The sequence below is a fragment of the Oryctolagus cuniculus genome, chromosome 15, assembly GCF_051225735.1.
Source record: "Oryctolagus cuniculus isolate XC-2025 breed Fujian yellow rabbit chromosome 15, ASM5122573v1, whole genome shotgun sequence".
NCBI lineage: Eukaryota > Metazoa > Chordata > Mammalia > Lagomorpha > Leporidae > Oryctolagus > Oryctolagus cuniculus.
In genome coordinates, this window is record NC_142881.1 from 37,957,115 (window position 1) to 37,981,834 (window position 24,720).

At 41.9% G+C, this 24,720-nt stretch overlaps 1 protein-coding gene across 5 annotated transcripts in view; it reads left to right on the plus strand.

The window, feature by feature from the left end:
* The window catches only part of IDE (insulin degrading enzyme), a 116,679-nt gene that overhangs the window by 59,801 nt on the left and 32,158 nt on the right, over positions 1-24,720 (plus strand). For all 5 annotated transcript variants that reach the window (XR_016222131.1, XM_089314753.1, XM_089314754.1 and 2 more), the window contains exons 6-13: positions 3,084-3,196; positions 3,716-3,878; positions 4,912-5,004; positions 5,484-5,575; positions 6,666-6,746; positions 8,945-9,048; positions 19,107-19,209; positions 21,406-21,528. Coding sequence is in view for 4 of the 5 variants with exons in the window: in XM_089314753.1 (XP_089170879.1) it covers positions 3,084-3,196; positions 3,716-3,878; positions 4,912-5,004; positions 5,484-5,575; positions 6,666-6,746; positions 8,945-9,048; positions 19,107-19,209; positions 21,406-21,528 (872 nt within the window). In the remaining variant the exon portion in view is untranslated. The remainder of the gene's footprint in view (positions 1-3,083; positions 3,197-3,715; positions 3,879-4,911; positions 5,005-5,483; positions 5,576-6,665; positions 6,747-8,944; positions 9,049-19,106; positions 19,210-21,405; positions 21,529-24,720) is intronic.

Below are 24,720 nucleotides of genomic sequence, written 5' to 3' on the forward strand. Positions count from 1 at the left end.
CCAAGCTGGATTGGAAGCAGAGCAGCTGGGACTCAAACCAGTGCCCACATGGGATGCAGACATTGCAGGTGGCTGTTAAACCCATTGTGCCACAACATCAGCCCTGAAACTAGGTACATTTTAGTAGTATAAATACACATATTCATAATTCATGAAGAAAATTTCACACTACATAAAGGCAGTTGTCAGATAGTGATTAAGTGCTCTCTAAAGAGTTCATGGAAAGTTAAAAATTGGACATAGATTATTAAGGGAAACTTCTTACTTGATTTGAATGCTTATAGCAACAAGTGGTGAAATGTAATACCATTTATAAGTAACCTGTTTTTGGTAACATAGGATCACAGTGAGTTTTGTCTTGTTTCTAAAAAGATAAAGTTGTTTTGCTCAGTTTTCTTTTTGGAATAATAGTTATATGTGTACTTAAAAAAATTATTCTACATAGAAAGGTATAAAATAAAAAGCAAGTTCTTCCTTATCCTACTCTATAACTAATATACAATTTCCTCAAAGTTAATCACCCAAGTCATTTCTTACTTTACTTTCAAAAGTAGAATTTTGGTAATATGCTTATGTATGTGTTTGTGGGTGTGTGTCTTTAAAAACATTAAATTGATTGGGACCAGCATTGTAGCTTTGTGAGTTAAGCTTCCTCTTGTGATGCTGATGCTGCCATCCCATATTTGAGTGTAGGCTGGAGTCCTGGCTGCTCCACTTCCAGTCCAGCTCCTTGCAGATGTGCCTGGGAAAGTAATAGGGATAATGGCCCAAGTACTTAGATCCCTGCCACCCACTGGCCCAGCTCTGGCCATAACTGCCTCTTGGGGAGTGAACCAACAGCTGGAAGACTTATTTTTATGTTCCTATCCCCACCCCACTTCTGTCATTGTGCCTTTCAAATAAGTAAATAAACAAAAATTAAATGAGATTATACTGCATGGCATTGTTTTGTGGCCTGCAGTTTTCATTTTTTAAAAAGATTTATTTATTTATTTGAAAGAGTTACACAGAGAGAAAAGCAGAGTCAGAGAGAGAGAGAGAGAGGTCTTCCATCCGCTGGTTCACTCCCCAATTGGCTGCAATGGCCGGAGCTGTGCTGATCCAAAGCCAGGAGCCAGGAGCTTCTTCCAGGTCTCCCACATGGATGCAGGGGCCCAAGGATGTGGGCCATCTTCTGCTGCTTTCCCAGGCCATAGCAGAGAGCTAGTTTGGATATGGAGCAACCTGGACTTGAACCAGCACCCACATGGGGATGCCAGCACTGCAGGCTACAGCTTTACCCTCTATGCCACAGCCCTGGTCCTGCAGTTTTCATTTGACAGAGCTTTGAGATACTTTAGAGACAGCATCAATGACTGCATACAGTTCTACTGTGTGGAGGTTTCATAGTATCCACATACTGACAGACGTTTAGGTCATTTCCATCTTTTGTTGTTGTTATAATAGTGTTGGAATGAAGATCTAAAACCCCTTATTTATTTATTTATTTAATATTTTATTTATTTGAGAGGCAGAGTTACAGACAGAGAGAGAGACAGAGAAGTCTTCCATCTGCTGGTTTACTCCCCAAAGGGCTGCAACGGCCCATGCTAGGCCAGGCTAAAGCCAGGAGCCAGGAGCTTCTTTGGGGTCTCCCACATGGGAGCAGGAGCCCAAGCACCTGGGCCATCTTCCACTGCCTTCCCAGGCCATCACCAGGGAGCTGGATTGGAATTGGAGCAGCCAGGACTATAAACAGCTCCCTATGGATGCAGGTGCCCAGCTAGAGGTTTAACCTACTACACCACTGTACCCATCCTCTGAGTAAAACCTTTATAGGGGGTCGGTGCTGTGGTGCAGCAGGTTAAAGCCCCAGTCTACAGTGACGGCATCCCATAGAGGCACTGATTAGAGTCTTGGCTGCTCCGCTTCTGATCTAGCTCCCTAGATCTGCCTTCTCTGGGTCTCCCACAGGGGTGGCAGGGGCCCAAACATAAAGGCCATCCTCTGCTGCATTCCCAGGCACATTAGCAGGGAGCTAGTTTGGAAGTGGAGCAGCCTAGATATGAACCAGCACCCATATGGGACGCTGGCGTTGTAGACAGGCGCATTACCATCTGTGCCAAAGTGCCAGCCACTGTTTCTAATATTTGTTTTAAATTTATTGCAAAATAGTATTTGTGAAACTATTGATATTTTAAATAATATTTATAAATTTTTTTAGCTCTAATGTGTGATAGGTGTGAGGCATAATATCACTATTGCTTTAGCAGTTATATACATACTGAGATGGATTTTTGGTGTAGCAGTTATGATGCTCCTTGGAAAACCCACATTCTTTATCAAGATCCCTAGGTTTAAGTCCTGGCTCTGCTTCTTATTCCAGCTTTCTGCTGATGCACACCCTGGTGGAGAGCAGGTGATAGCCCAAGTCCTCCCAGCTGCCCACATCGGAGACCTGGTTTGAGCTCCCATTCCCTGGCTTTGTCCTGATTGTTACAGGCATTTGAGGAGTGAATCAGCTGATGAGCAATCTCTGTGTGCCTTTGGAAAAATAAAATAAATTCCTTATAAAGGAAGTTATGTAAACACTGATAAGATTTTACTGAGTGCTTCCTCTATCAGATGCAGCTTATTTTTTTTTTTCAGTTCCATGTTTTGTTTTCAGTAGTCTTGTTATTTTTCAGGAAAGCCTAAAGTCTTAGAAATTTTTTTGAGGTTTTCTTTATATTTATTTGAAAGGCAGAGGTGGAGAGACAGAGGAGACAGAGAGAATTGATCTTTCATCTTCTGGTTCACTCCCCAAATGGCCGCAACAGCTGAGTCTGGGCCAGACCGAAGATGGGAGCCCAGAACTCTATCCAGGGTGGCTGGGGCCCAAGAAGTTGGGCCAGCATCCATTGCTTTCCTGAGTGCATTAGCAGGGAGCTGGATCAGAAGCAGAGCAGCTGGGACTCTATAATCATTGTCCCTATGGATGCTGGTGTCAAAGACGGTGGCTTAGCCTGCTCCACCACAACACTTTAAGGCCTTTAGGTCTTAAATCTTATCTGCTGTATGTTACTATTAGTTTAAGTTCTGTTTTTAATGTTGTTTTCTTCTAGAATCTTTAGATGACTTGACTAATCTGGTGGTAAAGTTGTTTTCTGAAGTAGAAAACAAAAATGTCCCATTACCAGAATTTCCTGAACACCCTTTCCAGGAAGAACATCTTAGAGTAAGTGCATGTATTTCTGCTATTTTTTCCTCTTAAATTTATGGACAAAATATACACCTGGTTTATCAGAATAGATGAAAAATATTGGAGATATCATTGTTTATGCGGTTTTTAATATTTTTCAAGGTATTCTCATCAGTTTCATATTTATTAGGAACATGTACAGTACACACACATACACACACACACAAACTCTGTGTTCTGATCTTTGCAAGCTGAAAGTAGTTTTAGTAGCTGTAGCGTGGCCAGACTGTTGAAGCTGTTATCCAGTGGCAGAAGGAAAGTATCCAAAACTAGCTGAATGGTCCAAGGGACCAAGCATGTAATAAGATTCAACTGAGAAGGCCAGGATCATTTATCCCTTTGTGGTTGGTGTGATTTTTTCTGGCAATTGAAAAATCACTCCTAAATTTGAGATTCTTCCATGACAATTGTTATTCCTTGTGGTCTGTAAATATTTTATTCAGTAGCAGTTGTATGTAGTTATTCCGTGATTTTTTTTTCCTTTGGACTCCACAGCAACTTTACAAAATAGTACCTATTAAGGACATTAGGAATCTTTATGTGACATTTCCCATACCCGACCTTCAGCAATACTACAAATCAAATCCTGGTCACTATCTTGGTCATCTCATTGGGCATGAAGGTCCTGGAAGTCTGTTATCAGAACTTAAATCAAAGGGTAAGTCTCTTGGGCAGCAGGTTCTGAGTGAAGCACCCTCCTCATTTTTTTTTTTTTTTAAATTTATTTTTTGACAGGCAGAGTGGACAGTGAGAGGGAGAGACAGAGAGAAAGGTCTTCCTTTGCCGTTGGTTCACCCTCCAATGGCTGCCGCGGCCGGCACGCTGCGTCCGGCACACCGCGCTGATCCGATGGCAGGAGCCAGGAGCCAGGTGCTTTTCCTGGTCTCCCATGGGGTGCAGGGCCCAAGCACCTGGGCCATCCTCCACTGCACTCCCTGGCCACAGCAGAGAGCTGGCCTGGAAGAGGGGCAACCGGGACAGAATCCGGCACCCCAACCGGGACTAGAACCCGGTGTGCCGGCGCCGCTAGGCGAGGATTAGCCTAGTGAGCCGTGGCGCCGGCCCTCTGGCTCTCATTTTCTCTTAAATGCCTCTTGTGAAAGGAACATTTTTAGAAGAAATTGCATTTTGGATGAATGAGTGAGTTGGTGGTTGTTAGTATTTTTTTGTGTGTGGGTCTGGAATCTTTTTTTTTTTTAATAATTTGTTGCACCTTTCAGTGTTGAGCAGTGAAGATTAGATATTTCAAAAGATAATATTGTTTGTTTTAAATGAGAAAGAAGTAAAAAACATAAAAGCCCACATTCAAATGTTCTTTTTACCATCTTTGTGAAACTTCAGTATGTATTATTTATTGGTTTGCTGTTTTCCATCTTTTCAGAAGGGTGAAAAATCTAGACAGTAGTTGACTTACAAGCCGCTCTTAACTCATACTCTTCACTTTTCTAGAATAGTTAAGCATAGTGATCTGCTCTTGATTGGGAATTGATTTGAGAAGTCTTGAGGAGGGCTCCCAACTCACAAAATCCATTAGTCTTCCAGTGTCTGAAACTGCTTTTTCTGAACTGATTTTTTTTCTGCAAAAGGTCCATTTTAATCTTTTAGGAGCATATAGAATGAATTTTTAAAAGCTTCCTTATCTCAAAAGAAGGCACACATGCAATCATGTTGATTGTCTTTGCATCTTGCAGGCTGGGTAAATACTCTTGTTGGTGGGCAGAAGGAAGGAGCACGAGGTTTTATGTTTTTTATCATTAATGTGGACTTGACAGAGGAAGGATTATGTAAGTATTGATTTATTGTTTGACCTTTTGGCTTTTGAATGAAAAGTGACTTTCTTTGATTTTGTTTTTGTTTTTAGTTTTTTTAAGTTCTTAATGCTGTGGATCTGTTTCATGTTGAAAAATCTATAAACACTTTAATTCATATAACTTACCATTGTATTTTTCATGTGTAAGTTGGCCTTGTTTCATGGATGACCCTCCTCCCTCCCACTGCTTAACAATTGATTGTTATGTTGCACGTGTAAAATGTGTACTTAGCTTTTCATTTGCTCAATTACCACCCAGCACCCCTTCTGTCACATAACCCTGAGCCCAGAGGGCCATGAGGGTGGGACACTTACAGCCAGTCTCAGGGAGGTAAGGACTCCATTCTCTAAGAAGGACCATCTTCCACTTACCTGACTTAACCTTAGGAGTGAGCTCACTGCTTTAAGGAATTCAAGAACTGAATGATTTTTAAGTGTGCCCCTTTTTTCCAGTACATGTTGAAGATATAATTTTGCACATGTTTCAATACATTCAGAAGTTACGTGCAGAAGGACCTCAAGAATGGGTTTTCCAAGAGTGCAAGGTACTTTTGTTTCACCAAAATTGTTCTTAAGGAATCTATTTTTCAAAACCAAATAAATGTAAATTATTTTAAATTTAAAGCCCAGTTAAACTTTTAAAGCTTTTTTTTCCTAATTGAAATCTAAAAGTTTGCAATGCATAATAGTATTAGATAAGGTTTAGTTATACTAGTTTGATTCATTACTTGGGGCACTATTAAGGGTTAAGGCATCAAGTAGCCTTTTTTAGGAGGGAAAGGGGAAGAAATCAGATTGTTTTTCCATCCCTCTGAAGAAAACCAGCAGTTATTGAGCTGGTGTCTGTCAGGGCTTATGTTACTCCCTGCCTGAAGCTGCATGAGCTGTCATTTTCAGATCTGATAATAAAAATCTGTGGTAAACTCTTAAAGAAATAGTCAATTGCTTTATGTATGGTTGTGTTCTTAAAAGTGATTCTATTAGTGTTTATGTGGAAAAATGTGGCTATCTTTTTTTTTCTTTTTTTTGTATTAAATAAAAAGTATTTACCTTCCAAAATTTCAAAAGCTTCTTTTGAAAGAGTTTTTAAAAATATGTACTTTGTATTTAAGGTGTATCAAGATTTTGAAATGTACCATCTTATTTAACGAGGATAATAGTGTATAGTTATAATATCGGTTTTTGGTAATTATAACAATAACTTCTAATCTGACTGCAGTTCTTTGAATGGGTCACCAAAATCACCTCCTCAGATAGATCTCTGGCCTCCCAATCTAAATCTGAATCTTAGTCGTAATTGTTGGATCTCTCAAAATTCTACACAGTTGTTTAAACCTTTGACTGATAGTTCCAACAGTATAGGCTACAGAATCATATCCTTTATTTGTTGGTTTTGTTAAAAATTATTTACCTATTTTGCTTTGGTTTTAAGTCTAGGTTGACAGATTGAGTCTTACACACATCAGATTTTCTTTCTTGTTTTGTACATTGCTAAATCAAGCACAGCCATTTTTCCAAAAGGTGTGATAAAGTTAACCTTGAAGTAGAAAGTTCATAGTTATATGTAACACTATAAAAAAAGTATCTCTGAATAATAGTTGACTTATGTGTAATTGGATTAACTTTGTGTTCTAGGACTTGAATGCTGTTGCTTTTAGGTTTAAAGATAAAGAGAGGCCACGAGACTATACATCCAAAATTGCAGGAATATTGCATGTAAGTTTGTTGTTATACACTATAAATTGGTGTGTGAAATAGTTCAGTGATCCTCCATCTGTTATTTTCAGTACTCTACAAATGATAAAAATTGAAGCTATAGTATAAAACGTTATACTTTGTAGCAACCAGGCAAACTTTGATGCCAAAATATGTTGAAATTCTTCATTTCCATCATCCTAAAAATTATCTGTAATCTTTTCATTACACAGGAGCTGTAAGTATTTTTCACTTCTGTAATGTGTCTCTGCTACTGCCTCTATGAAAGCTGTAGATGATCTGCTTCTCTCCATCTTCATTGCTCTCCCCCTAGTCTGAGCTGCCATCATTTCTTGTATGGATTACATCATAGTCTCTTACCCGAGATCACTATTTTCCATCTTGTCCCCCGATATAGATTATTTTTCCAGCCCAAATGATCTTTTGAAAACTAAAATCAGGTTGTTTCTGTTTACAGTATTTAGTGATTTCCCATCAGAGTTGGCATAAAATTCTAAAAATGTCCTTGACCTATAGAATGACTTGGCTCTGGCTATCTTTTTGGCTACTATTCTCCAATTCAGCTCTCCCATTCCGATTCTGCTCCAGCTATGCTGGCTCTCTTATTTATTTATTTATTTATTTCCTTCTTTCCTTCCTTCCAAGATTTATTTATTTGTTTGAAAGGTACAGTGACAGAGAGAGATATCTTCCATCTGCTGATTCACTCCCTCAATGTTCACATAGTCCACAATGGCCAGAACTGGGCCAGGCCTAAACCAGGAGGCTAGAACTCCATCCAGGTGACCCATGTGGATGGCAGGGATCCAAATACTTGGGTCATCTGCTGCTGCTTTCCCAGGCACATTAGCATGGAGCTGGATCAGAAGCAGAACAGCTGGAACTTGAACTGGCACTTCAATATGGTATGCTGGTGTTGCAGTTGGTGGCTTAACCTGCTACTCCACAACACCAGCACTTCTCTGTTTAATTTTCACCATTAAGTTTATTTCTCTGTCTTAAAGCCTTTATATTTGCTGTTTTCTCCACATTGAACACCTTCTATCAGATCTTTGCATGGCTAGATTCTCTTTATCAGGAGAATTCCCACTCAGATGTCGCCTCCTCAGAAAGATCTCTGGCCTCCCAATCTAAAATAATGCCCTTGCCCCTTCTCTTTTTTTCTTCGTAGTACCTATCTTTTAAATGACAATATTTGTTTCTTGTTCACCACCCTCTCAATTAGAATGCCTGGTCCTTGGAGGACTGGGACTTCATGTGTCTTAGCTACCATTGTTTTCATAGTATCCAGAGCAGGGGCTGGCTCTAAGTAGTTTATTAAATATTTGTTGAATGAATGAATTGGTCAGTCTACTCAGTCTATTTCAGATTTCTGTTATTAGAAAACATCTTCTCCATTACTTATTTTTAAAAAATTTTTAGAAGATTATTTATTTGAGAGGCAGAGAGAGAGAGAGAGGGATCTTCCATCCTCTGGCTTACTCCCCAGATGGCACCAACAGCTGGAGCTGTGTTGATCTGAGGCCAGGAGCCAGGAGCTTCTTCTAACTCTCCCATGCGAGTGCAGGGGCCCAAGGACTTGGGCCATCTTCTATTGCTTTCCCAGGCCATCAGCAGGGTGTTGGATTGGAAATGGAGCACCTGGGACTTGAACCAGCACCCATATGGGATGCCAGCACTGCAGACAGTAGCTTTACCTGTTATGCCACAGTGCCGACCCCTCTGTTACTTTTCTACACTAGCCAAAAATATGTCATTTTGCCCCATAACAACTTTCTAAATACTTTCTGATTTCATTCATAGAAATTTGGAAGGAAATTCTATTTATAAAAGTGTATGTATTTTATATTTAAAATCTTATAAGTGTCAGCATTTCACTATCAAATTTTCTTCATTAACAAGTACTCAATTTTTAACCAGAAATATTACTCAAAATTTTTCATCAAAAGAAATGTGATTTTACTGTTTATAAGTAAAGTATATTGGGCCTTTGAGATAATCCCACAACATAAAACTACTTAAAGATATGGTAGGAAAGAGAAGATTTAAGGCTCCAGAAAATTTTCCAATGGAATAAAGTTTAATTGAAGGAAAGGAGGCTGTAAAATAATGGATTTATTGTGTTGAATTTCTGTTTGCCTTGATAAACTGTGCATAGCCTTAAAAATTTTATTTATTTATATTTTCCTTCTTAAAAGTATTATCCTCTAGAAGAAGTACTCACAGCTGCATATTTGCTGGAAGAATTTAGACCTGACTTAATAGAAATGGTTCTCAATAAACTCAGACCAGAAAATGTCCGGTGAGTCACCACACATATTTTACTGTTATATCCTAAATTTTTAGTGATTAGAATCTGAAAATTTGAAATTGTGGGTAAAACGTTTTATCAAGCATGATTACAAAAGTAAGTAATAATATAATGAACCAATACCAAGCTTCAACAGTCATTACATGACTAATTTTTCTTTCTTCACTTTTTCTCCCTCCACGTGAGGCTGTTTTAAGGCAGTGTCTTTGAAAGAAGAAGGCTGTTTTTAAAAATGTAATTATAATTTCATTATTATGAATAAAATACAGTAAGTCATGTTAATCTAGCTTCATCCTTGCCTGAGTGCTTCCAAGGCATCAGCATACCTCCTTGGGTCTTACCAGGGAGGGCTCCCTCTGACCCGTGGGTAAGCAGGGAATCGAAAGTTTGAATACTTCCAGCAGAGGTATTCCTGCTGGAAGGGGTCAGTTCTAGAAGCTTGTGAGTCAGCACACGGTATAAAGTCTGATGACACAGGAAAACAAAGCAGACTGGGACTCCGCCTCTCCTACACTCTCAGTCAGTACCCTGCTGCATGGGGATTTCCCCACCCACCAAGCAAGCACTGCTGGAGCAGCAGACACCGGCTGGGCGTCCTCCGGCCTGGTCAGCCCTGACGCTGTCTGCCTGAAGCTAGGAATGAGAAATTTGATTTAGTGATAGAGTGCTTGTATGACTATAGATAGTTATTAGATTTTCTAGATTTTTTTTTTTTTTTTGACAGGCAGAGTGGACAGTGAGAGAGAGAGACAGAGAGAAAGGTCTTCTTTTGCCATTGGTTCACCCTCCAATGGCCACCGTGGCCAGCGCGCTGCGGCCGGCGCACCGCGCTGATCCAAAGGCAGGAGCCAGGTACTTATCCTGGTTTCCCATGGGGTGCAGGGCCCAAGGACTTGGGCCATCCTCCACTGCACTCCCTGGCTACAGCAGAGAGCTGGCCTGGAAGAGGGGCACCTGGGACAGAACCCGGTGCCCCAACCGGGACTAGAATCTGGTTTGCCGGCGCCGCAAGGCAGAGGATTAGCCTATTGAGCTGCGGCACCCGCCAGATTTTCCAGATTTTAAAATTATAGTCAGAGGCCTTCATTTTATAGTTTAAAAAATTTATTAAGAGTCAAAATTTAGAAATCTTCCTCAATGATAATTCTGAAATTATATAGAAGTTAAGTGATTTATTAATGATATCATGCACTCAGTCACAACAGCTTGTGGTATATCTCGAGGATAATCTGTCTTGACAACATTTTAAGTCCATTTTTGTTGCATAAGCCTTAACTACTCAAGAATTGCTTATGATGTGGAAACTGAGTATTATACTTAAAAACTGCAGGAGAGGCCGGCAGCGTGGCTCACTTGGTTAATCCTCCACCTGCGATGCCGGCATCCCCTATTGGCACTGGGTTCTGGTCCCAGTTGCTGCTTTTCCAGTCCAGCTCTCTGCTCTGGCCCGGGAGGGCATTGGGGGATGGCCTGGGTGCTTGGGCCCCTGTGCCTGCGTGGGAGACCAGGAGGAGGTGCCTGGCTCCTGGCTTCGGATCGTCATAGCTCCATCTGTTGCGGCCATTTGGGGTGTGAACTAGTGGAGGGAGGACCTTTGTCTCTCTTTCTCTCTCTCTCTCTCACTGTCTAACTCTATCTGTCAAAAAAAAAAAAAATACAGGAAATGACTAAAAAGTTACAGATTGTGAGCTCATCTTTCTACTTTTAACAGTAAATACTAAGAACAAATAAACAAACAAACAAAAAAACAATAAATACTGTTTCTCAGCCCTATGTAATTTATTTAAATATCAAGGAATTGAAAAACCAGAAACTCTTCATTTCATTTTCTTTTTCTTTTTTAAAATTAATTAATTTATTTGAAAGGCAGAGTTAGAGAGCTTTAAACTTAATAATAGAACTCATTCGATCTTTTATTTTAAAAAAATATTTATTTATTTACTTGAAAGGCAGAGTTACAGAGAGAGCTAGAAACAGAGAGAGATCTTTTGTCTGCTGGTTTACTTTCCAAATGACCACAATGGCTGGAGGTGGGCCAGGCTGAAACCAGTAGCCAGGAGCTTCTTCCAGGTCTCCCACATGGGTACAGGGCCCAGTGCCTCAGGCCATCCTCCACTGCCATCCCAGGTGCATCAGCAGGGAACTGAACTGAATGGGAAGTGAAAGATCCAGGATTTGAACCAGTGCTCATATAGGATTCCAGTGCTGCAGTTGGGGGCTTAATTTTCTATGCCACAGCGTTGGCCCCTAGATAACCTTTAATGTTATTTCCAGTGACTGGCTTTGTGTGGTTAGGCCACTTAATAGTCATCAAATTTTGATCATTTTTTTTCTTCAATTAATGTTTATTGAATTATCAGTGTGAAACTTCTCAGTTCATAGTCCTGCAAAGGGGGACTTGTGAAAAGTTGACTTTATATAATGTCAAGAGCACTGGCTCTCAGGGCTGGTGATGTGGCACAGTGGATTAAGCTGCAGCCTGCAACACCAACATCCCATATGGGTGCCGGTTTGAATTTTGGCTGCTCCACTTCTTTTTTGTATTTTTTTATTTTTATTATTTTTTTTTTTTTATTTTTTGACAGGCAGAGTGGACAGTGAGAGAGAGAAAGAGAGAGAAAGGCCTTCCTTTGCCGTTGGTTCACCCTCCAATGGCCGCCGCAGCTGGGGTGCTGCGGCTGGCACACCGCACTGATCTGAAGCCAGGAGCCAGGTGCTCCTCCTGGTCTCCCATGCGGGTGCAGGGCCCAAAGACTTGGGCCATCCTCCACTGCACTCCCTGGCCATAGCAGAGAGCTGGCCTGGAAGAGGGGCAACCGGTACAGAATCCGATGCCCCGACCAGGACTAGAATCCGGTGTGCTGGCGCCGCAAGGCGGAGGATTAGCCTATTGAGCCGCTCCCTGCTAATATTTCTGGGAAAGCAACAGAGGGTGGCCCAAGTCATGGGACACACAGGTGAGTTCCAGGCTCCTGGCTTTGGCCTAGCGTAGCCCTGGCTGTTGCAGCCATTTGGAGAGTGGACTAGCAGATGGCATACTGATCTCTCCTGTCTCTCCCTCTCTCTGTTTTTCAAATAATTGAATAAATATTCAAAAAAATTTGATTTCATTTACTTGAATCTTTGCCATCTTCTAAATTGGTGATAGTACTGTATCCTGTCTGATTCACAGTGATTTACCCAAACTGAAAAGTGTTATACAAACATAAACTAGTGCTGTTTAAGATTGTATCAGGGGGCCAGCGCTGTGGCGCAGAGGGTTAAAGCCCCAGCCTGCAGCACTGGCATCCCATATGGTGCCAGTTCAAGTCCCAGCTGCTCCACTTCTGATGCAACTCTCCGCTATGGCCTGGGAGGGCAATGGAGGATGTCCCAGGTTCTTGGGCCCCTGCACCCACGTGGGAGACCTGGAGGAAGCTCCTGGCTCCTGGCTTTGGATCAGCTCAGCTCTGGCCATTGTGGTCATCTGGGGAGTGAACCATTGATGGAAGACCTCTCTCTCTCTGTCTCTCTGACTCTGCCTCTGTCTATAACTTTGTATTTCAAATAAATAAAATAAAACTTGAAAAAAGACATTGCAGGCATTTGGGGAATGAGCCAACAGATAGCTGCTCCCTATGTTTGTCTCCTTGTTTTTCTCTTTCTGTGTCAGAAAACCAAACAACTATTGTATAGTAGAAGGTGCTTTTTCAAAAAGATTATTTATTGTTGAGAGGCACAGAGAGAGAGAGAGAGAGAGGGAAACCTCTACTCTTTCACTCCCAAAATGCTCATTAACAGCTGGGGCTGGGGCTGGGTGGGCTCTGCCAAAGCCAGGAGCCAGGAACTCACTCTGGGTCTCCCACATGGGTGGCAGGGACCCAGGTTCTTGAGCCGTCACCTGCTGCCTCCCAGGGTGCACATTAACAGGAAGCTGGAAGCTAGAAGAGGGAGCAGAGCTAAGACTTGAACTCAAGACAGTCCTATTGGGATACAGGCATCTCAGGTGGCTTCTTAACCAATATACCAAATGCCCACCCCAGGATGTACTCCCTCCCAATGTAAAGCATGATTAATGTTATAAAACTTTCTGGTTTTGAGTCAGGATTTGACCCAGCAACTTTGTAGAAATGAATTTGCTAGAATATGGATTTCATTTCTGATTGAATTGTATGTTTCTGAATTTGGTATATTCTAGAATTAAAGTTAAGTACCTCTTTTTCTCTTTACGCTCACTTTTAAAGAAAAAGTGTTCTTCCTCTGTAAGATTGGTCTCAGTGACTTAACCACTGTAAATGTTGCAAATCAGTAGTGTAGAGAACAGTGTGCCAGCTGCCAGGCCAGACAGGGGTTGCAAAGGATAGAGTGACTTTCTTTAATACCTACTGAGACAAGTTTAACATTGCAGCCAAGTAGGGAAATCCTCAGAATGAAAGGAACCTTGGAAGTGATTTAATCAAACCCGTACCAAGTATATCTCTCCTCTGTAGTAGGTAAGTAGCTACCAACCTCAGCTTAAATTCTTCCAAGAATGGGGAACTCATTAATAAATACCAGAATAGCCAGTTCCGTTTTTGTCAGCCCTAATTGTTAGAAAGTTATCTTGAAGGTTGAGACTTGATCTACATACTTAAAGGTATTTATGTATTCCTACTCCATCTACATCTTCACCCTCCTTCTTCCTCAATCCTGTTACTTGGTGCACATTTTTTCACATTAAACTTAGAATTGCTGCAGTAGAAGCTCCATTCCTTTTGGAGTAGTTATTCTGGATAATTCATGGATGTCCTAGAGATAACTATGCTGTTATCTGAATGTTTACACATCTGCAGACTTTTGTCAGCTGACATTGCTTCATCTACTGGTTAATGGTATTCAGGCTCCACCCTTTTCCCTTTAGGAAATTAGAGCATCTGCCCAACTCCAGTCTTCTTCCTCTTCATGCCCTCAGCATTTCTAAAACAGGATAAACAATGATTCTGTTAGGATTTGTTAGTTGCCTAAGCAACAAACAGTGTAACTCGTCTTTGCTTGAATATTTCAATCACTTGGCTCTCCACACCTTTGCAGTTTAGTGACCTGTGTACCTTTCAAAGATGATGTAACTAAGAGAAGGATAGTTCTGTCATCTGTTATTATGAGATCAATTAATCAATTACTCTAGGTCATGTTTCTTCCAGGAAAGAATTATGGTTTGTCTTTCCCAGAATTTGAACAGGTAACGGTTCAATAAAAGTTGATTCGATTTTTAAAGCTTTTAGCCTAATCTTTCTTGATTCCTTCTTAATTTAAGAATTGCATTTTAGGGGCTGGTATCAAGGCATACTAGTTAGAGCTGCCGCCTGCAACACTGGCATCCCATATGAGCACTGGTTTGTGTCCCAGATGCTCCACTTCCCATCCAGCTCCCTGCTAATGTGCCTTGGGAAAGCAGTGAAGGATGGCCCAAGTGCTAGGGTCCCTGTGGGAGACCTGGATGCAGCTCCTAGCTCCTGACTTTGGCCTGGCCCAACCTCAGCCAGCATGGCCGTCTGGAGAGTGAACCAGCGAATGGACGAGCTCTCTCTATCTCTCTGTAACTCTGCCTTTCAAATAAATAAATCTTTAAAAAATTATTTATTTATTTAAAAGAATTATTTTTACAGAGAGAGGGGAGAGACAGAGATCTTCCATTTTCCTTCTGCTGGTTCACTCTCCAGATGGCCTCATTGGCCCCAGACTGGGCCAGGCCAAGCCAGGCCAAAGCCAGTAGCCAAACCAAGTCTCAGTTTACTAAGCAATTAAGCTTATCTATTAGTATTCTTTGAGATTGATTTTCAAGTCTCACCAGATTTTTTCTATGTTTTTTATTCTTTATCTTAGCAAAATCTAATTTGCTATGATATTGTAGAATTCTAGTGTAAGGCTAGAATTCGAGTAATTTAAATCCCTATTTATAGAATAATGAAAGTGAAGCCCAGAGAGGATAAATGTTGTCTAACTTAGATCTTAACTGTGATTCTGGCAAGCTCTCAGAGAGGGTGAGTCAGAGTATCCACCAGAATCGAGGCCTGTAATTGCCATGTCTGTTCCCCTTCTACTAATTGTCTGAATTCATCATAATTACCTTTGAAAACTCTTCTCATCCTTTAGATGTCTTGCTCCTTTTCTCTCAGTGATTATTTGCAAAAACATCATGAAAATTCATTCCTTGAGAACCATATTGTCTAACATCTGTAGTCAGGAGACCTTTTGTTTCAAGTGGTTCCCATGTAGCTCCTGCAGCTACATCCCTCGTAAACACTTTTGACTGTCCCTATTTGAAGTCAACAGTCTGCATTTATTCTAGCTCACTGTTTCCTTCCCTCACTATTGTGGGCTTTAGTATGATGCGGAAAAGGTCATTTCCTTAGGTTTCTAAGGATCATGTTGGTAGCACACCTCTATCTGTACCCCATCATGTTAAAGAAGCACCTGTCCTCAAAACAATTTTTTATTATAATGAGGTGTTCAGCAGATACAATAAAATACTAGAGTGGCTGTGGAAATTTTTCTCAACTGTCTGCAGTTAAACATTCTACAGCTATCTATTATGTGTCACATATTCTGGTTATTGTAACTTGCCTTTTTCCTCCTAATTCAGGTGTTTGTTCCTGTACTTCCATATTCTTCTTATTATTATTATATCAGAGACAGAAAGCTGCCATCCATTGGTCCATACCCCAAATGCCTACAGTGGCTAGGGTTGGGTCAGGCTGACGCTGGGCCCCCAGAAACTCAATCCAGGGCTCTCCTTTGGGTGACAAGTACCCTACCACTTATGCTATCATTCTCTGCCTCCCAGGGTCTACCCCAGCAGCAAGCTGGAATCTGGAGCCAGAACTTGAACCCAGGCCCTCTGATATACATATGCATATGTTTTTGTTTCTGTCTTTGTTTTTAAGATTTATTTATTTATTTGAAAGTCAGAGTTAGAGAGAAAGGAAGAGACAAAGAGAGATCTTCCATCCTCTGGTTCACTCTCTAAATGGCTGCAACAGCCAGAGCTGAGCTGATCCAAAGCCAGGAGCCAGGAGCTTTTCCCAGGTCTCCCACATGGGTGCAGGGGCCCAAGGACTTGGGCCATTCTTTGCTGCTTTCCAGGCACATTAGCAGGTAGCTGGATTGGAAGTGGAGCAACCAGGACTTGAACCAGTGCCCATATGAGATGCCAGTGCCGCATATGGCAGCTTTACCCACTACGCCACAACGCCAGCTTTGGCATGTGAATGTTACAATCAGTGTCTTCCAAACACTCTGATTCAGAGATTTCTATAATAGTTTGTTGTGTGTGTACTCTGTCACTACTGTTATTCCACTTCCTTGCATTCATTTCTTTTTCAGGTAACACCCTTCCGCCGTCTATTTCAATTGTGAACTTCTTAATGATACACTAACTCTTGGTCTGCAAAAGTGTTTCTTTTTGTTAGTCCACTATTTTTTTTTTTTTTTTGACAGGCAGAGTGGACAGTGAGAGAGAGAGAGAGAGAGAGAAAGGTCTTCCTTTTTGCCGTTGGTTCACCCTCCAATGGCTGCTGTGGCCGGCGGACCGCTCTGATCCGAAGGCAGGAGCCAGGTGCTTCTCCTGGTCTCCCATGGGGTGCAGGGCCCAAGGACTTGGGCCATCCTCCACTGCACTCCCTGGCCACAGCAGAGAGCTGGCCTGGAAGAGGGGCAACCGGGACAGAATCCGGCACCCTGACCGGGACTAGAACCCGGTGTGCCAGCACAAATATTACCTATAAACTTTACTTTCGAATGTAACTGTCTAAATCCCTAAAGTTAAAACCTGACAAATCTGTCGTTCTTTTCCCATTTTTTTTAAACTTGAGTCTTACTGAACAGCCTCCAGTGTCTGGTTCTTTCTGTGTCGTACAAGTCTGGTTATCTTCCAGAGCACCTGGCTTGTCAGCTGTCTCTGAACCTTTTTACTTCCTGTCATAGAACTGACTTTCAAGTTTTCTAGCTTCAGAGGGCAGGTCCACTGCCAAGCTTTGTTTTTCACAAGTTGCTAGCAGTTCTTTGCTTGTTATTTTGTTTATTTTGTTGTCCAGGCTGTCATCCCTGAAAACTCAAGTCATCCATGTAATGCACGTTTTGAGAATCAAACATCTCGTGGAATATCATCATCCCTCTCTCAGATTCTTTGACTTCCTAATATCCCCTTCAGAGGTCTCCTTGCTAGTTGATCTATTAATTCTCTAAGAAATCAACAGGAATAGAAGCAGTTTCTTGGGCTAAATCGTAGTAAACTGTCATGTATTGAATTCTTTTAAGTAACACACACCACACACCCTTCATTTGGCCATGTGAGTTCTGCACACTTTTTTTTTTTTTTTTTTTTTTTGACAGGCAGAGTGGACAGTGAGAGAGAAAGAGAGAGAGAGAGAGAGAAAGGTCTTTTTGCCGTTGGTTCACCCTCCAGTGGCCGCCGCGGCTGGTGCGCAGCGGCCAGCGCACCACGCCTATCCAAAGGCAGGAGCCAGGTGCTTCTCCTGATCTCCCATGGGGTACAGGGCCCAAGCACTTGGGCCATCCTCTACTGCACTCTCGGGCCACAGCAGAGAGCTGGCCTGGAAGAAGGGCAACCGGGACAGAATCTGGCACCCCAACACTTTCTACATGAACCTCTCAAAAGGGATTCTCAAACTGCCAGCTCACATTACTTCCTCTGGCATCATAATGAAACTTTCATTTGCTAAGTGCTGATTCCTCTCTATTTCTGTGGAATATATTTCTTACTTCACATGTTTTCTAGAACTGATAGTGATCAGTGGCAGATCAGACCAATAACACTTGGAGCTAGATTAGTTTGACAGATGGATGAGTCAGGTTGCTTGGGATATATGTACTGCAGAGTAGGTGATAAGACTGAGTTGAGTCAGCCAGGTAAAGAATCTTGCCTAGAATGATAAGAAATAGAAGGTAGTTCGGACATTCTGGAAGTTGTGGAGATCCAGTAAGGGTTAGGTGTTTGGAGCACAGAGGTTAGGGTTCTGAAAATGGATGCTTAGCAGAAAAAAAGGTGATTTCAAGCATTATGCTTTCAGCAGCGAGGCCAACATTTCAGAGGCTAGAACCAAATCTCTGGGATGGGAGGGGAGAACAAGCAAGGGCAGACATGGACCAAGTTATTTGATTCAGGGCATAAGGGAAAAGCAGAACCAGGACTGACTTCAAACAAAGTCATGCAAGCTTATTGGATGAAATTCCTTGATTACAAGATTCAAAATAGAATTGGTCCCTGCCTGAGGCTGAGTATGCTGATTGGGAGTATAATCCTTCAAATTAGGTAACTAAAAGGCAACAGAGGCACGCATATCTCTGATGATGCTCTGACAGCTTAGAGTTCCTCTACTACAGAGCTGCTTCTGATCCTCTGCTCTTGCAGTCTTGTTCACTTACCTTTTGACATTGTTTTACCCTTACCTTCCTCCCCTGAATGTGACTTCTGGGCTGCTTCTGCTGTCCCAGCCAAAGAAACTTTTATAAACCAGAAGACAGGCATTTCTTGGTCTTGTTGCCTTCTCCCTTAAGCAGCAAAAGGCCTATGTAAATGTGGTAGATATGTTTGATGTTGGTGTCTGGCAGAAGAACAGCACAAATTCAGCAAGTGATAATAAAATATCTTTTGATTTGTTCATGGGTTTTTTTGATCTCTGGATGATTCAACAGACTTTCTTAGCCATTTCTGTTAGCTTTGGATCTGACCTATTCCTGAGGAAGAGTACTTTTTTTTAGGACTAATTTCATCCATTCTTGTTTCGTGTTTTCCCTTAACAATTTTTCTTGTAAATTAGTCAATAGCATACATTGAAGAACCTCTCCTGTAAGCACTTTTTCCACGTTAAAAATAATTGGACTTAGAACCAAAGGATAATAGGAACTATATATATAGACATAGACATATAATGCCTTTTTGGGTCAAGCCTTCCAGGATATGCTGGCCCAACATATTCTTGAATATTGCATTGATTTTTGTGGGTCAGGTTCTATAAATATATATATGGCATGATTTTTTTCTTCTGTTTGGTTTTTCCATCTATATCTAGAGTTGCAATAGTGTCCAAATCTTTTGAAGGAAAAACTGATCGCACAGAAGAGTGGTATGGAACTCAGTACAAGCAAGAAGCTATACCAGATGAAGTCATTAAGGTAGGGTTAACTACCTTAATGGGGAACCACAAGAACATGAGCTCCTTACATCTACCAACTCAGGGCTCAGAACATGGAGTCCATTGTTGTATGTGCCACCCGAGAAGACTGAACAAGGCGATAAACAGCTGAGGTTTTAGGTTTTTGCAAAGAGAAGTGACACTCATCATATTCTCATGTGTTTGTCAAAATCACTAGGGCTGTAAAGTAGATTCCCAGCCTTGTGCAGTAAGGAGCATTGAAGTACAGGGTACGCAGAGAAGCAAAGGCCCCACAAAAGGCAAAGAAGTGGAAGTGGGAAACATGAACGAGGCAAAAGGCTCCAGAGAGCTCACAGTCTTGGAACACGGGCTGGGAGCAGTTTCTGGGATTCATACTGTGTTCACTCTGTGAGGGGCTGTATTTTATGCCTCATTATATCATTGCTTTTTTTGTCAGTTAAGGGAATTATGATGTATTTCAAAACAGATTTGTTCAGACAGTATTTTACCACATTCGTTAGTTGTCAAGATTTTGATTTTATCTGGTACTTTTTCTTTGTCTTTTGAATCTCATTGACTGCATACTCTTGAGATTGGGAACTTTATTCATGGGATGATACCAGAAAGCCTTCCTATGTTTAGATTTTAGGTAAATTCAAGTATGGATGTTTTTGAAAAATGTATCTCCATAATAGCAATACAGAATAAAGAAGAAATAAGATGGCCAGTGCCGTGGCTCACTAGGCTAATCCTCCGCCTTGTGGCGCCAGCACACCAGGTTCTAGTCCCGTTCAGGGCGCCGGATTCTGTCCCGGTTGGCCCTCTTCCAGGCCAGCTCTCTGCTGTGGCCAGAGAGTGCAGTGGAGGATGGCCCAAGTGCTTGGGCCCTGCACCCCATGGGAGACCAGGAGAAGCACCTGGCTCCTGCCATCGATCAGTGCAGTGCGCCGGCCGCGGCGGCCATTGGAGGGTGAACCAATGGCAAAGGAAGACCTTTCTCTCTGTCTCTCTCTCTCTCACTGTCCACTCTGCCTGTCAAAAAAAAAAAAAAAAAAAAAAAAAAAAAAAAAAAAAAAAAGAAATAAGAAAGAAAATCAGCACTGGTATTTCAGGTAGTTCTGTTGTATCCATGGCATAGGAAGGCACTAAAGCCCTCCAGTGTGAAAATACCTGTCTTCCTACACTGTGAAAAAAGCTATTTCCCATGAATTAGTGCTGAGTCTGAAATAATCCTGAAACAAGAAAGGACGCCCTCTTCATCAGACTCTGTCCACAACAAACTTACCCTGAAGAGGAATTTCTTAAAAACAAATTTATCTGGGCACTTAGCAGTGAAATTACCTACTGTTTCTTAGTTGCTGCTATTCAGCTATTACTTAAATAGTATGGCCAGTATCACCTATATTCCAGTGCCAAATTACACAAATGCAGGAATCAAAATAAACTGCAAAAATCTCTAAGACTGTGCCACATCAGCTGGAGACCAAATCACTAGACACAGAATTATTGAAAATCTGGTGCTTTTTATTTTTTCCTTTAGTAATGAAAAGTTCTGTAAATTGTGGTTCAATAATCAGTGGCCTGTGGTCTTTTCCTCTTAACTTTTGGGGCTGACTCATGGAACAGATCCATCCTTGACATTTGTGTGTCAATCCAGACTTAAATCTCGGCTTTGTCCTTAATCTTGTATTTGCATTACCATTTCACTTGAAAGCTCATCTGGAAGAAGTTTGGGCCAGGCCTTAAGAAGTAATGATGAAGTGAAAGAGGCACTTTTAGCCTGGCTTCCAAGCCATGCACAGAAGTAACTTAATATAGCTGAGAGTACAGCTTATATAAATGACCTATTGTTTAACAGTTGCAAGGCTACATCCTTGCACAGATTATTGTCCCTCCTTTAAAGAGCTAGAACACACATGATCTTCATATGGGTGAGCCAGATTTTGTATGTTCCTGTCTTAGATTGTTCCTTAACCTTTCCTGGTCATTTTGGAGATGTGGAGAGGAAAGATAAGCTGAGTACAAAGTCTTCCCTAGCACCAGAAGGACCAGCTCGAGTTTCATTCAAACCTATTAAAGAATCCTGGTAGTATCCTTTCATAGGTGATGGAAAAGAATGCTATGTAACACTTATCCCCTTAGCATGTGGGTATTGAGCAAAGACAATGTTGTAAACTCTTGAATCAGATGAATTGCTTTGTGTGTTATCTTCCAGAAATGGCAAAATGCTGACCTAAATGGAAAGTTCAAGCTTCCAACGAAGAATGAATTTATTCCTACCAATTTTGAGATTTTAGCATTAGAAAAAGAGGCAACACCATACCCTGCTCTCATTAAGGTAAGATGTTAGACTTTCAAATTTGGGGGACATACCTATTTCATGGCAGACTAGAGAGATAATTTCTGATGTTTGATACTTTATTGATTTTGGGGCTCACATCCTAAGAGGTGACAGAAACACAGCAGAAAGAATAACTACAAGAGATATTAGAAAGGTTACACATGTTTGGTGCAGTGATTGAAGTGCCACTTGATGCATATTGGAATATTCCCATATTGGAATGCATGGCTTTGAACCCTATTTCTGCTTTGGATTCCAGCTTCCTGCTAATGTGTACTAGGAGGCAGCAAGTGATGGCTCAAATACTTGGGTCTATGCTGTCCACATGGGAGAAGAAGATTGAAAGTTCCTGGTTCCTAGCTTCACTGTGGCCAAGCCCCAGCTATTTATGGGCATTTGGGGAGTGAACCAACAGATGAAACTATCTGTCTCTCTTTCTTTGTTTCTTTGCCTTTCAATTATGATGAAAATGAATAAGTAAAAAATTTGAAGTAAAAAAAAAAAACAGAAAAATTGAAAGGTTAAGAATACAAAAGCAGGAACTGGTGTTGTGATGTGGCAGGTAAAGTCATGCCTGCAATGCCTGAATCCAGAGTGGACACCACTTCGAATCCCGGCTGCTCTACTTCCAATTCAGCTCCCTGCTAATGGGCCTGAGAAGGCAGCCGGGGATCACCCAAGTGCTTGGGTCCCTGTACCCACCTAGGAGACCCAGAGGAAGCTCCTGGCTCCTAGCTTTGGCCTGGCCCAGCTCTGTCTGTTGGCGCCCATTTGGGGAGTGAACCAGAGGATGGAGGACCTCTTTCTCTGTAACTCTGCCTTTCAAATAAGTAATAAATAGATCTTTTAAAAAAATGAAAGCAAACAAAATTACTGAGCAACATAGAATTTATTTCTGTTTTTAAAGATTATTTATTTGAGAAGCGGAGTTGTAGACAGAGAGAGGGAGACACACACACACACACACACACACACACAGATATCTTCCATCCACTGGCTCACTCCCCAAGTGGCCACAAGGGCTGGAGCTGGGTCATTCTGAAGCCAGGAACCAGGAGCTTCTTCCAGGTCTCCCAGGCGAGTGCAGGGGCCCAAGCATTTGGGTCATCTTCTACTGTTTTCCCAGGCTATTAGCAGGGAGCTGGATTGGAAGAGGAGCATCCCAATCTCGAACTGGCATCCATATGGAATGCTGGTGCCATAGGCAGAGGCTTAACCTACTATGCCACAGCACTGGCCCCCCAACATAGAATGTAGAGAATTGCTTTATTTGCAGGAGGAAAAAAAAAAAAAAAAAAAAAAAAACTATCTGGGCTGTAACCACAATTCTACCAAAAGATAATGGCTTCTTTTCCATAACAACTGAAGATCTGATCAGGGAGTAGGTTTATGCTGCATGGTAAAAGTTAGAGATAAGAGGAGCCTGCGCTGTGGAGGGTTAATGCCCTGGCCTGAAGCGCCAGCATCCCATATGGGCGCCGGTTCTAGTCCTGGCTGCTCCTCTTCTGATCCAGCTCTCTGCTATGGCCTGGGAAAGCAGTAGAAGATGGCCCAACTGCTTGGGCCCCTGCACCCGCTTGGGAGACCTGGAAGAAGCTCCTGGCTCCTGGCTTCGGATCAGTACAGCTCTGGCCGTTGCAGCCATCTGGGGAGTGAACCTCTCTCTCTCTCTCTCTCTTTCTCTCTTTCTCTCTCTCTCTCTTTCTCTCTCTCTCTCTCTGCCTCTCCTCTCTCTGTGTAACTCTGACTTTCAAAGAAATAAATAAATCTTTAAAAAAAAAAAGAGATAAGAAAGGATATCCACAACCTGGAAGAAAGTGTGTCCAGGAGGAGCCTTTGGATTTTTTTCTGCCCTTAAAAATTATTTTCTTTCTGACACAGTGGATATATGAAGATATGTAAGCCAGTGGGAAGAGTGACTGAGGAGTGAGAGTTTTACTCTTCTTTTGTAGAATGTTCGTTCATTCTTTTTCTTTTTTTCTTTCTCCTCTTCTCTTTCTTCCTCCCTCCCTCCCTCCTTCTCTTTCTTTCTTTCTTTCAAGATTTATTTGTTTGGCCGGCACCACGGCTCACTAGGCTAATCCTCCGCCTAGCGGCGCCGGCACACCGGGTTCTAGTCCCGGTTGGGGCACCGGATTCTGTCCCGGTTGCCCCTCTTCCAGGCCAGCCCTCTGCTGTGGCCAGGGAGTGCAGTGGAGGATGGCCCAAGTGCTTGGGTCCTGCACCCCATGGGAGACCAGGATAAGTATCTGGCTCCTGCCATCGGATCAGTGCGGTGCGCTGGCCGCAGCGTGCCGGCCGCGGCGGCCATTGGAGGGTGAACCAATGGCAAAGGAAGCCCTTTCTCTCTGTCTCCCTCTCTCACTGTCCACTCTGCCTGTAAAAAAAAAAAAAAAAAAAAAAAAAAAAAAAAATTTATTTATTTGAAAGGCTGAGAAACTGAGAGAGAGAGACAGAGAAAGAGAGAAAGGTCTTCCATCTGCTGCTTTACTCCCAAATGCACAGAGTAGCAATTCTGGGCCAGGCTGAAGTCAGGGGCCAGGAACTCTATCCTGGTCTTCCACATAGGTGGCAGGGGCCCAAGCACTTGGGCCATCTTCTACTGCCTTCCCAGGTACATTAGCAGGAAGCTGGACAACAAACAGATTAGCCAGGACTCGAACTGGCACTCTGATATGTGATGCTGGCCATTGCAAGTGATGGCTTAACCTGCTGCACCAGAATGCTGGCCCCTCAGAATGTTCTTTTCATGTCATTATTTCACACCTTGGGTAAATTGTGTAGAAAAATGTATCAAATGATTATAGCACATTCTCTTTTCTGAACTTGTAAGCTAATGACTACAGACACAAATCATTCATTTTATCTTCTTTAAATGACCTAATATTCAGATTAACTCAGCAGGACAGGAGTATTTAGGAGCATGACATTTAATTTATCTTGAACACTTGTTATCTGAAGGTTTAACTAGAGCTGCTGAATTCTCTTCGAAATTCATTTATGAGGTTGTTGACAAGGCTTCATTGCTTACCACATGGCCTGCTATATAGAGTTGCGGGCATGGGATGTGGTTTCCCCCAAAGTGATTGATCCAAGAGAGAAGGTGAGTGATCAAAATGGAAGCCAGTGTCTTTTATAATCTAATCTTGGAGGTGTCAAGCCATCATTTCTGTCATAGTCTGTTAATCA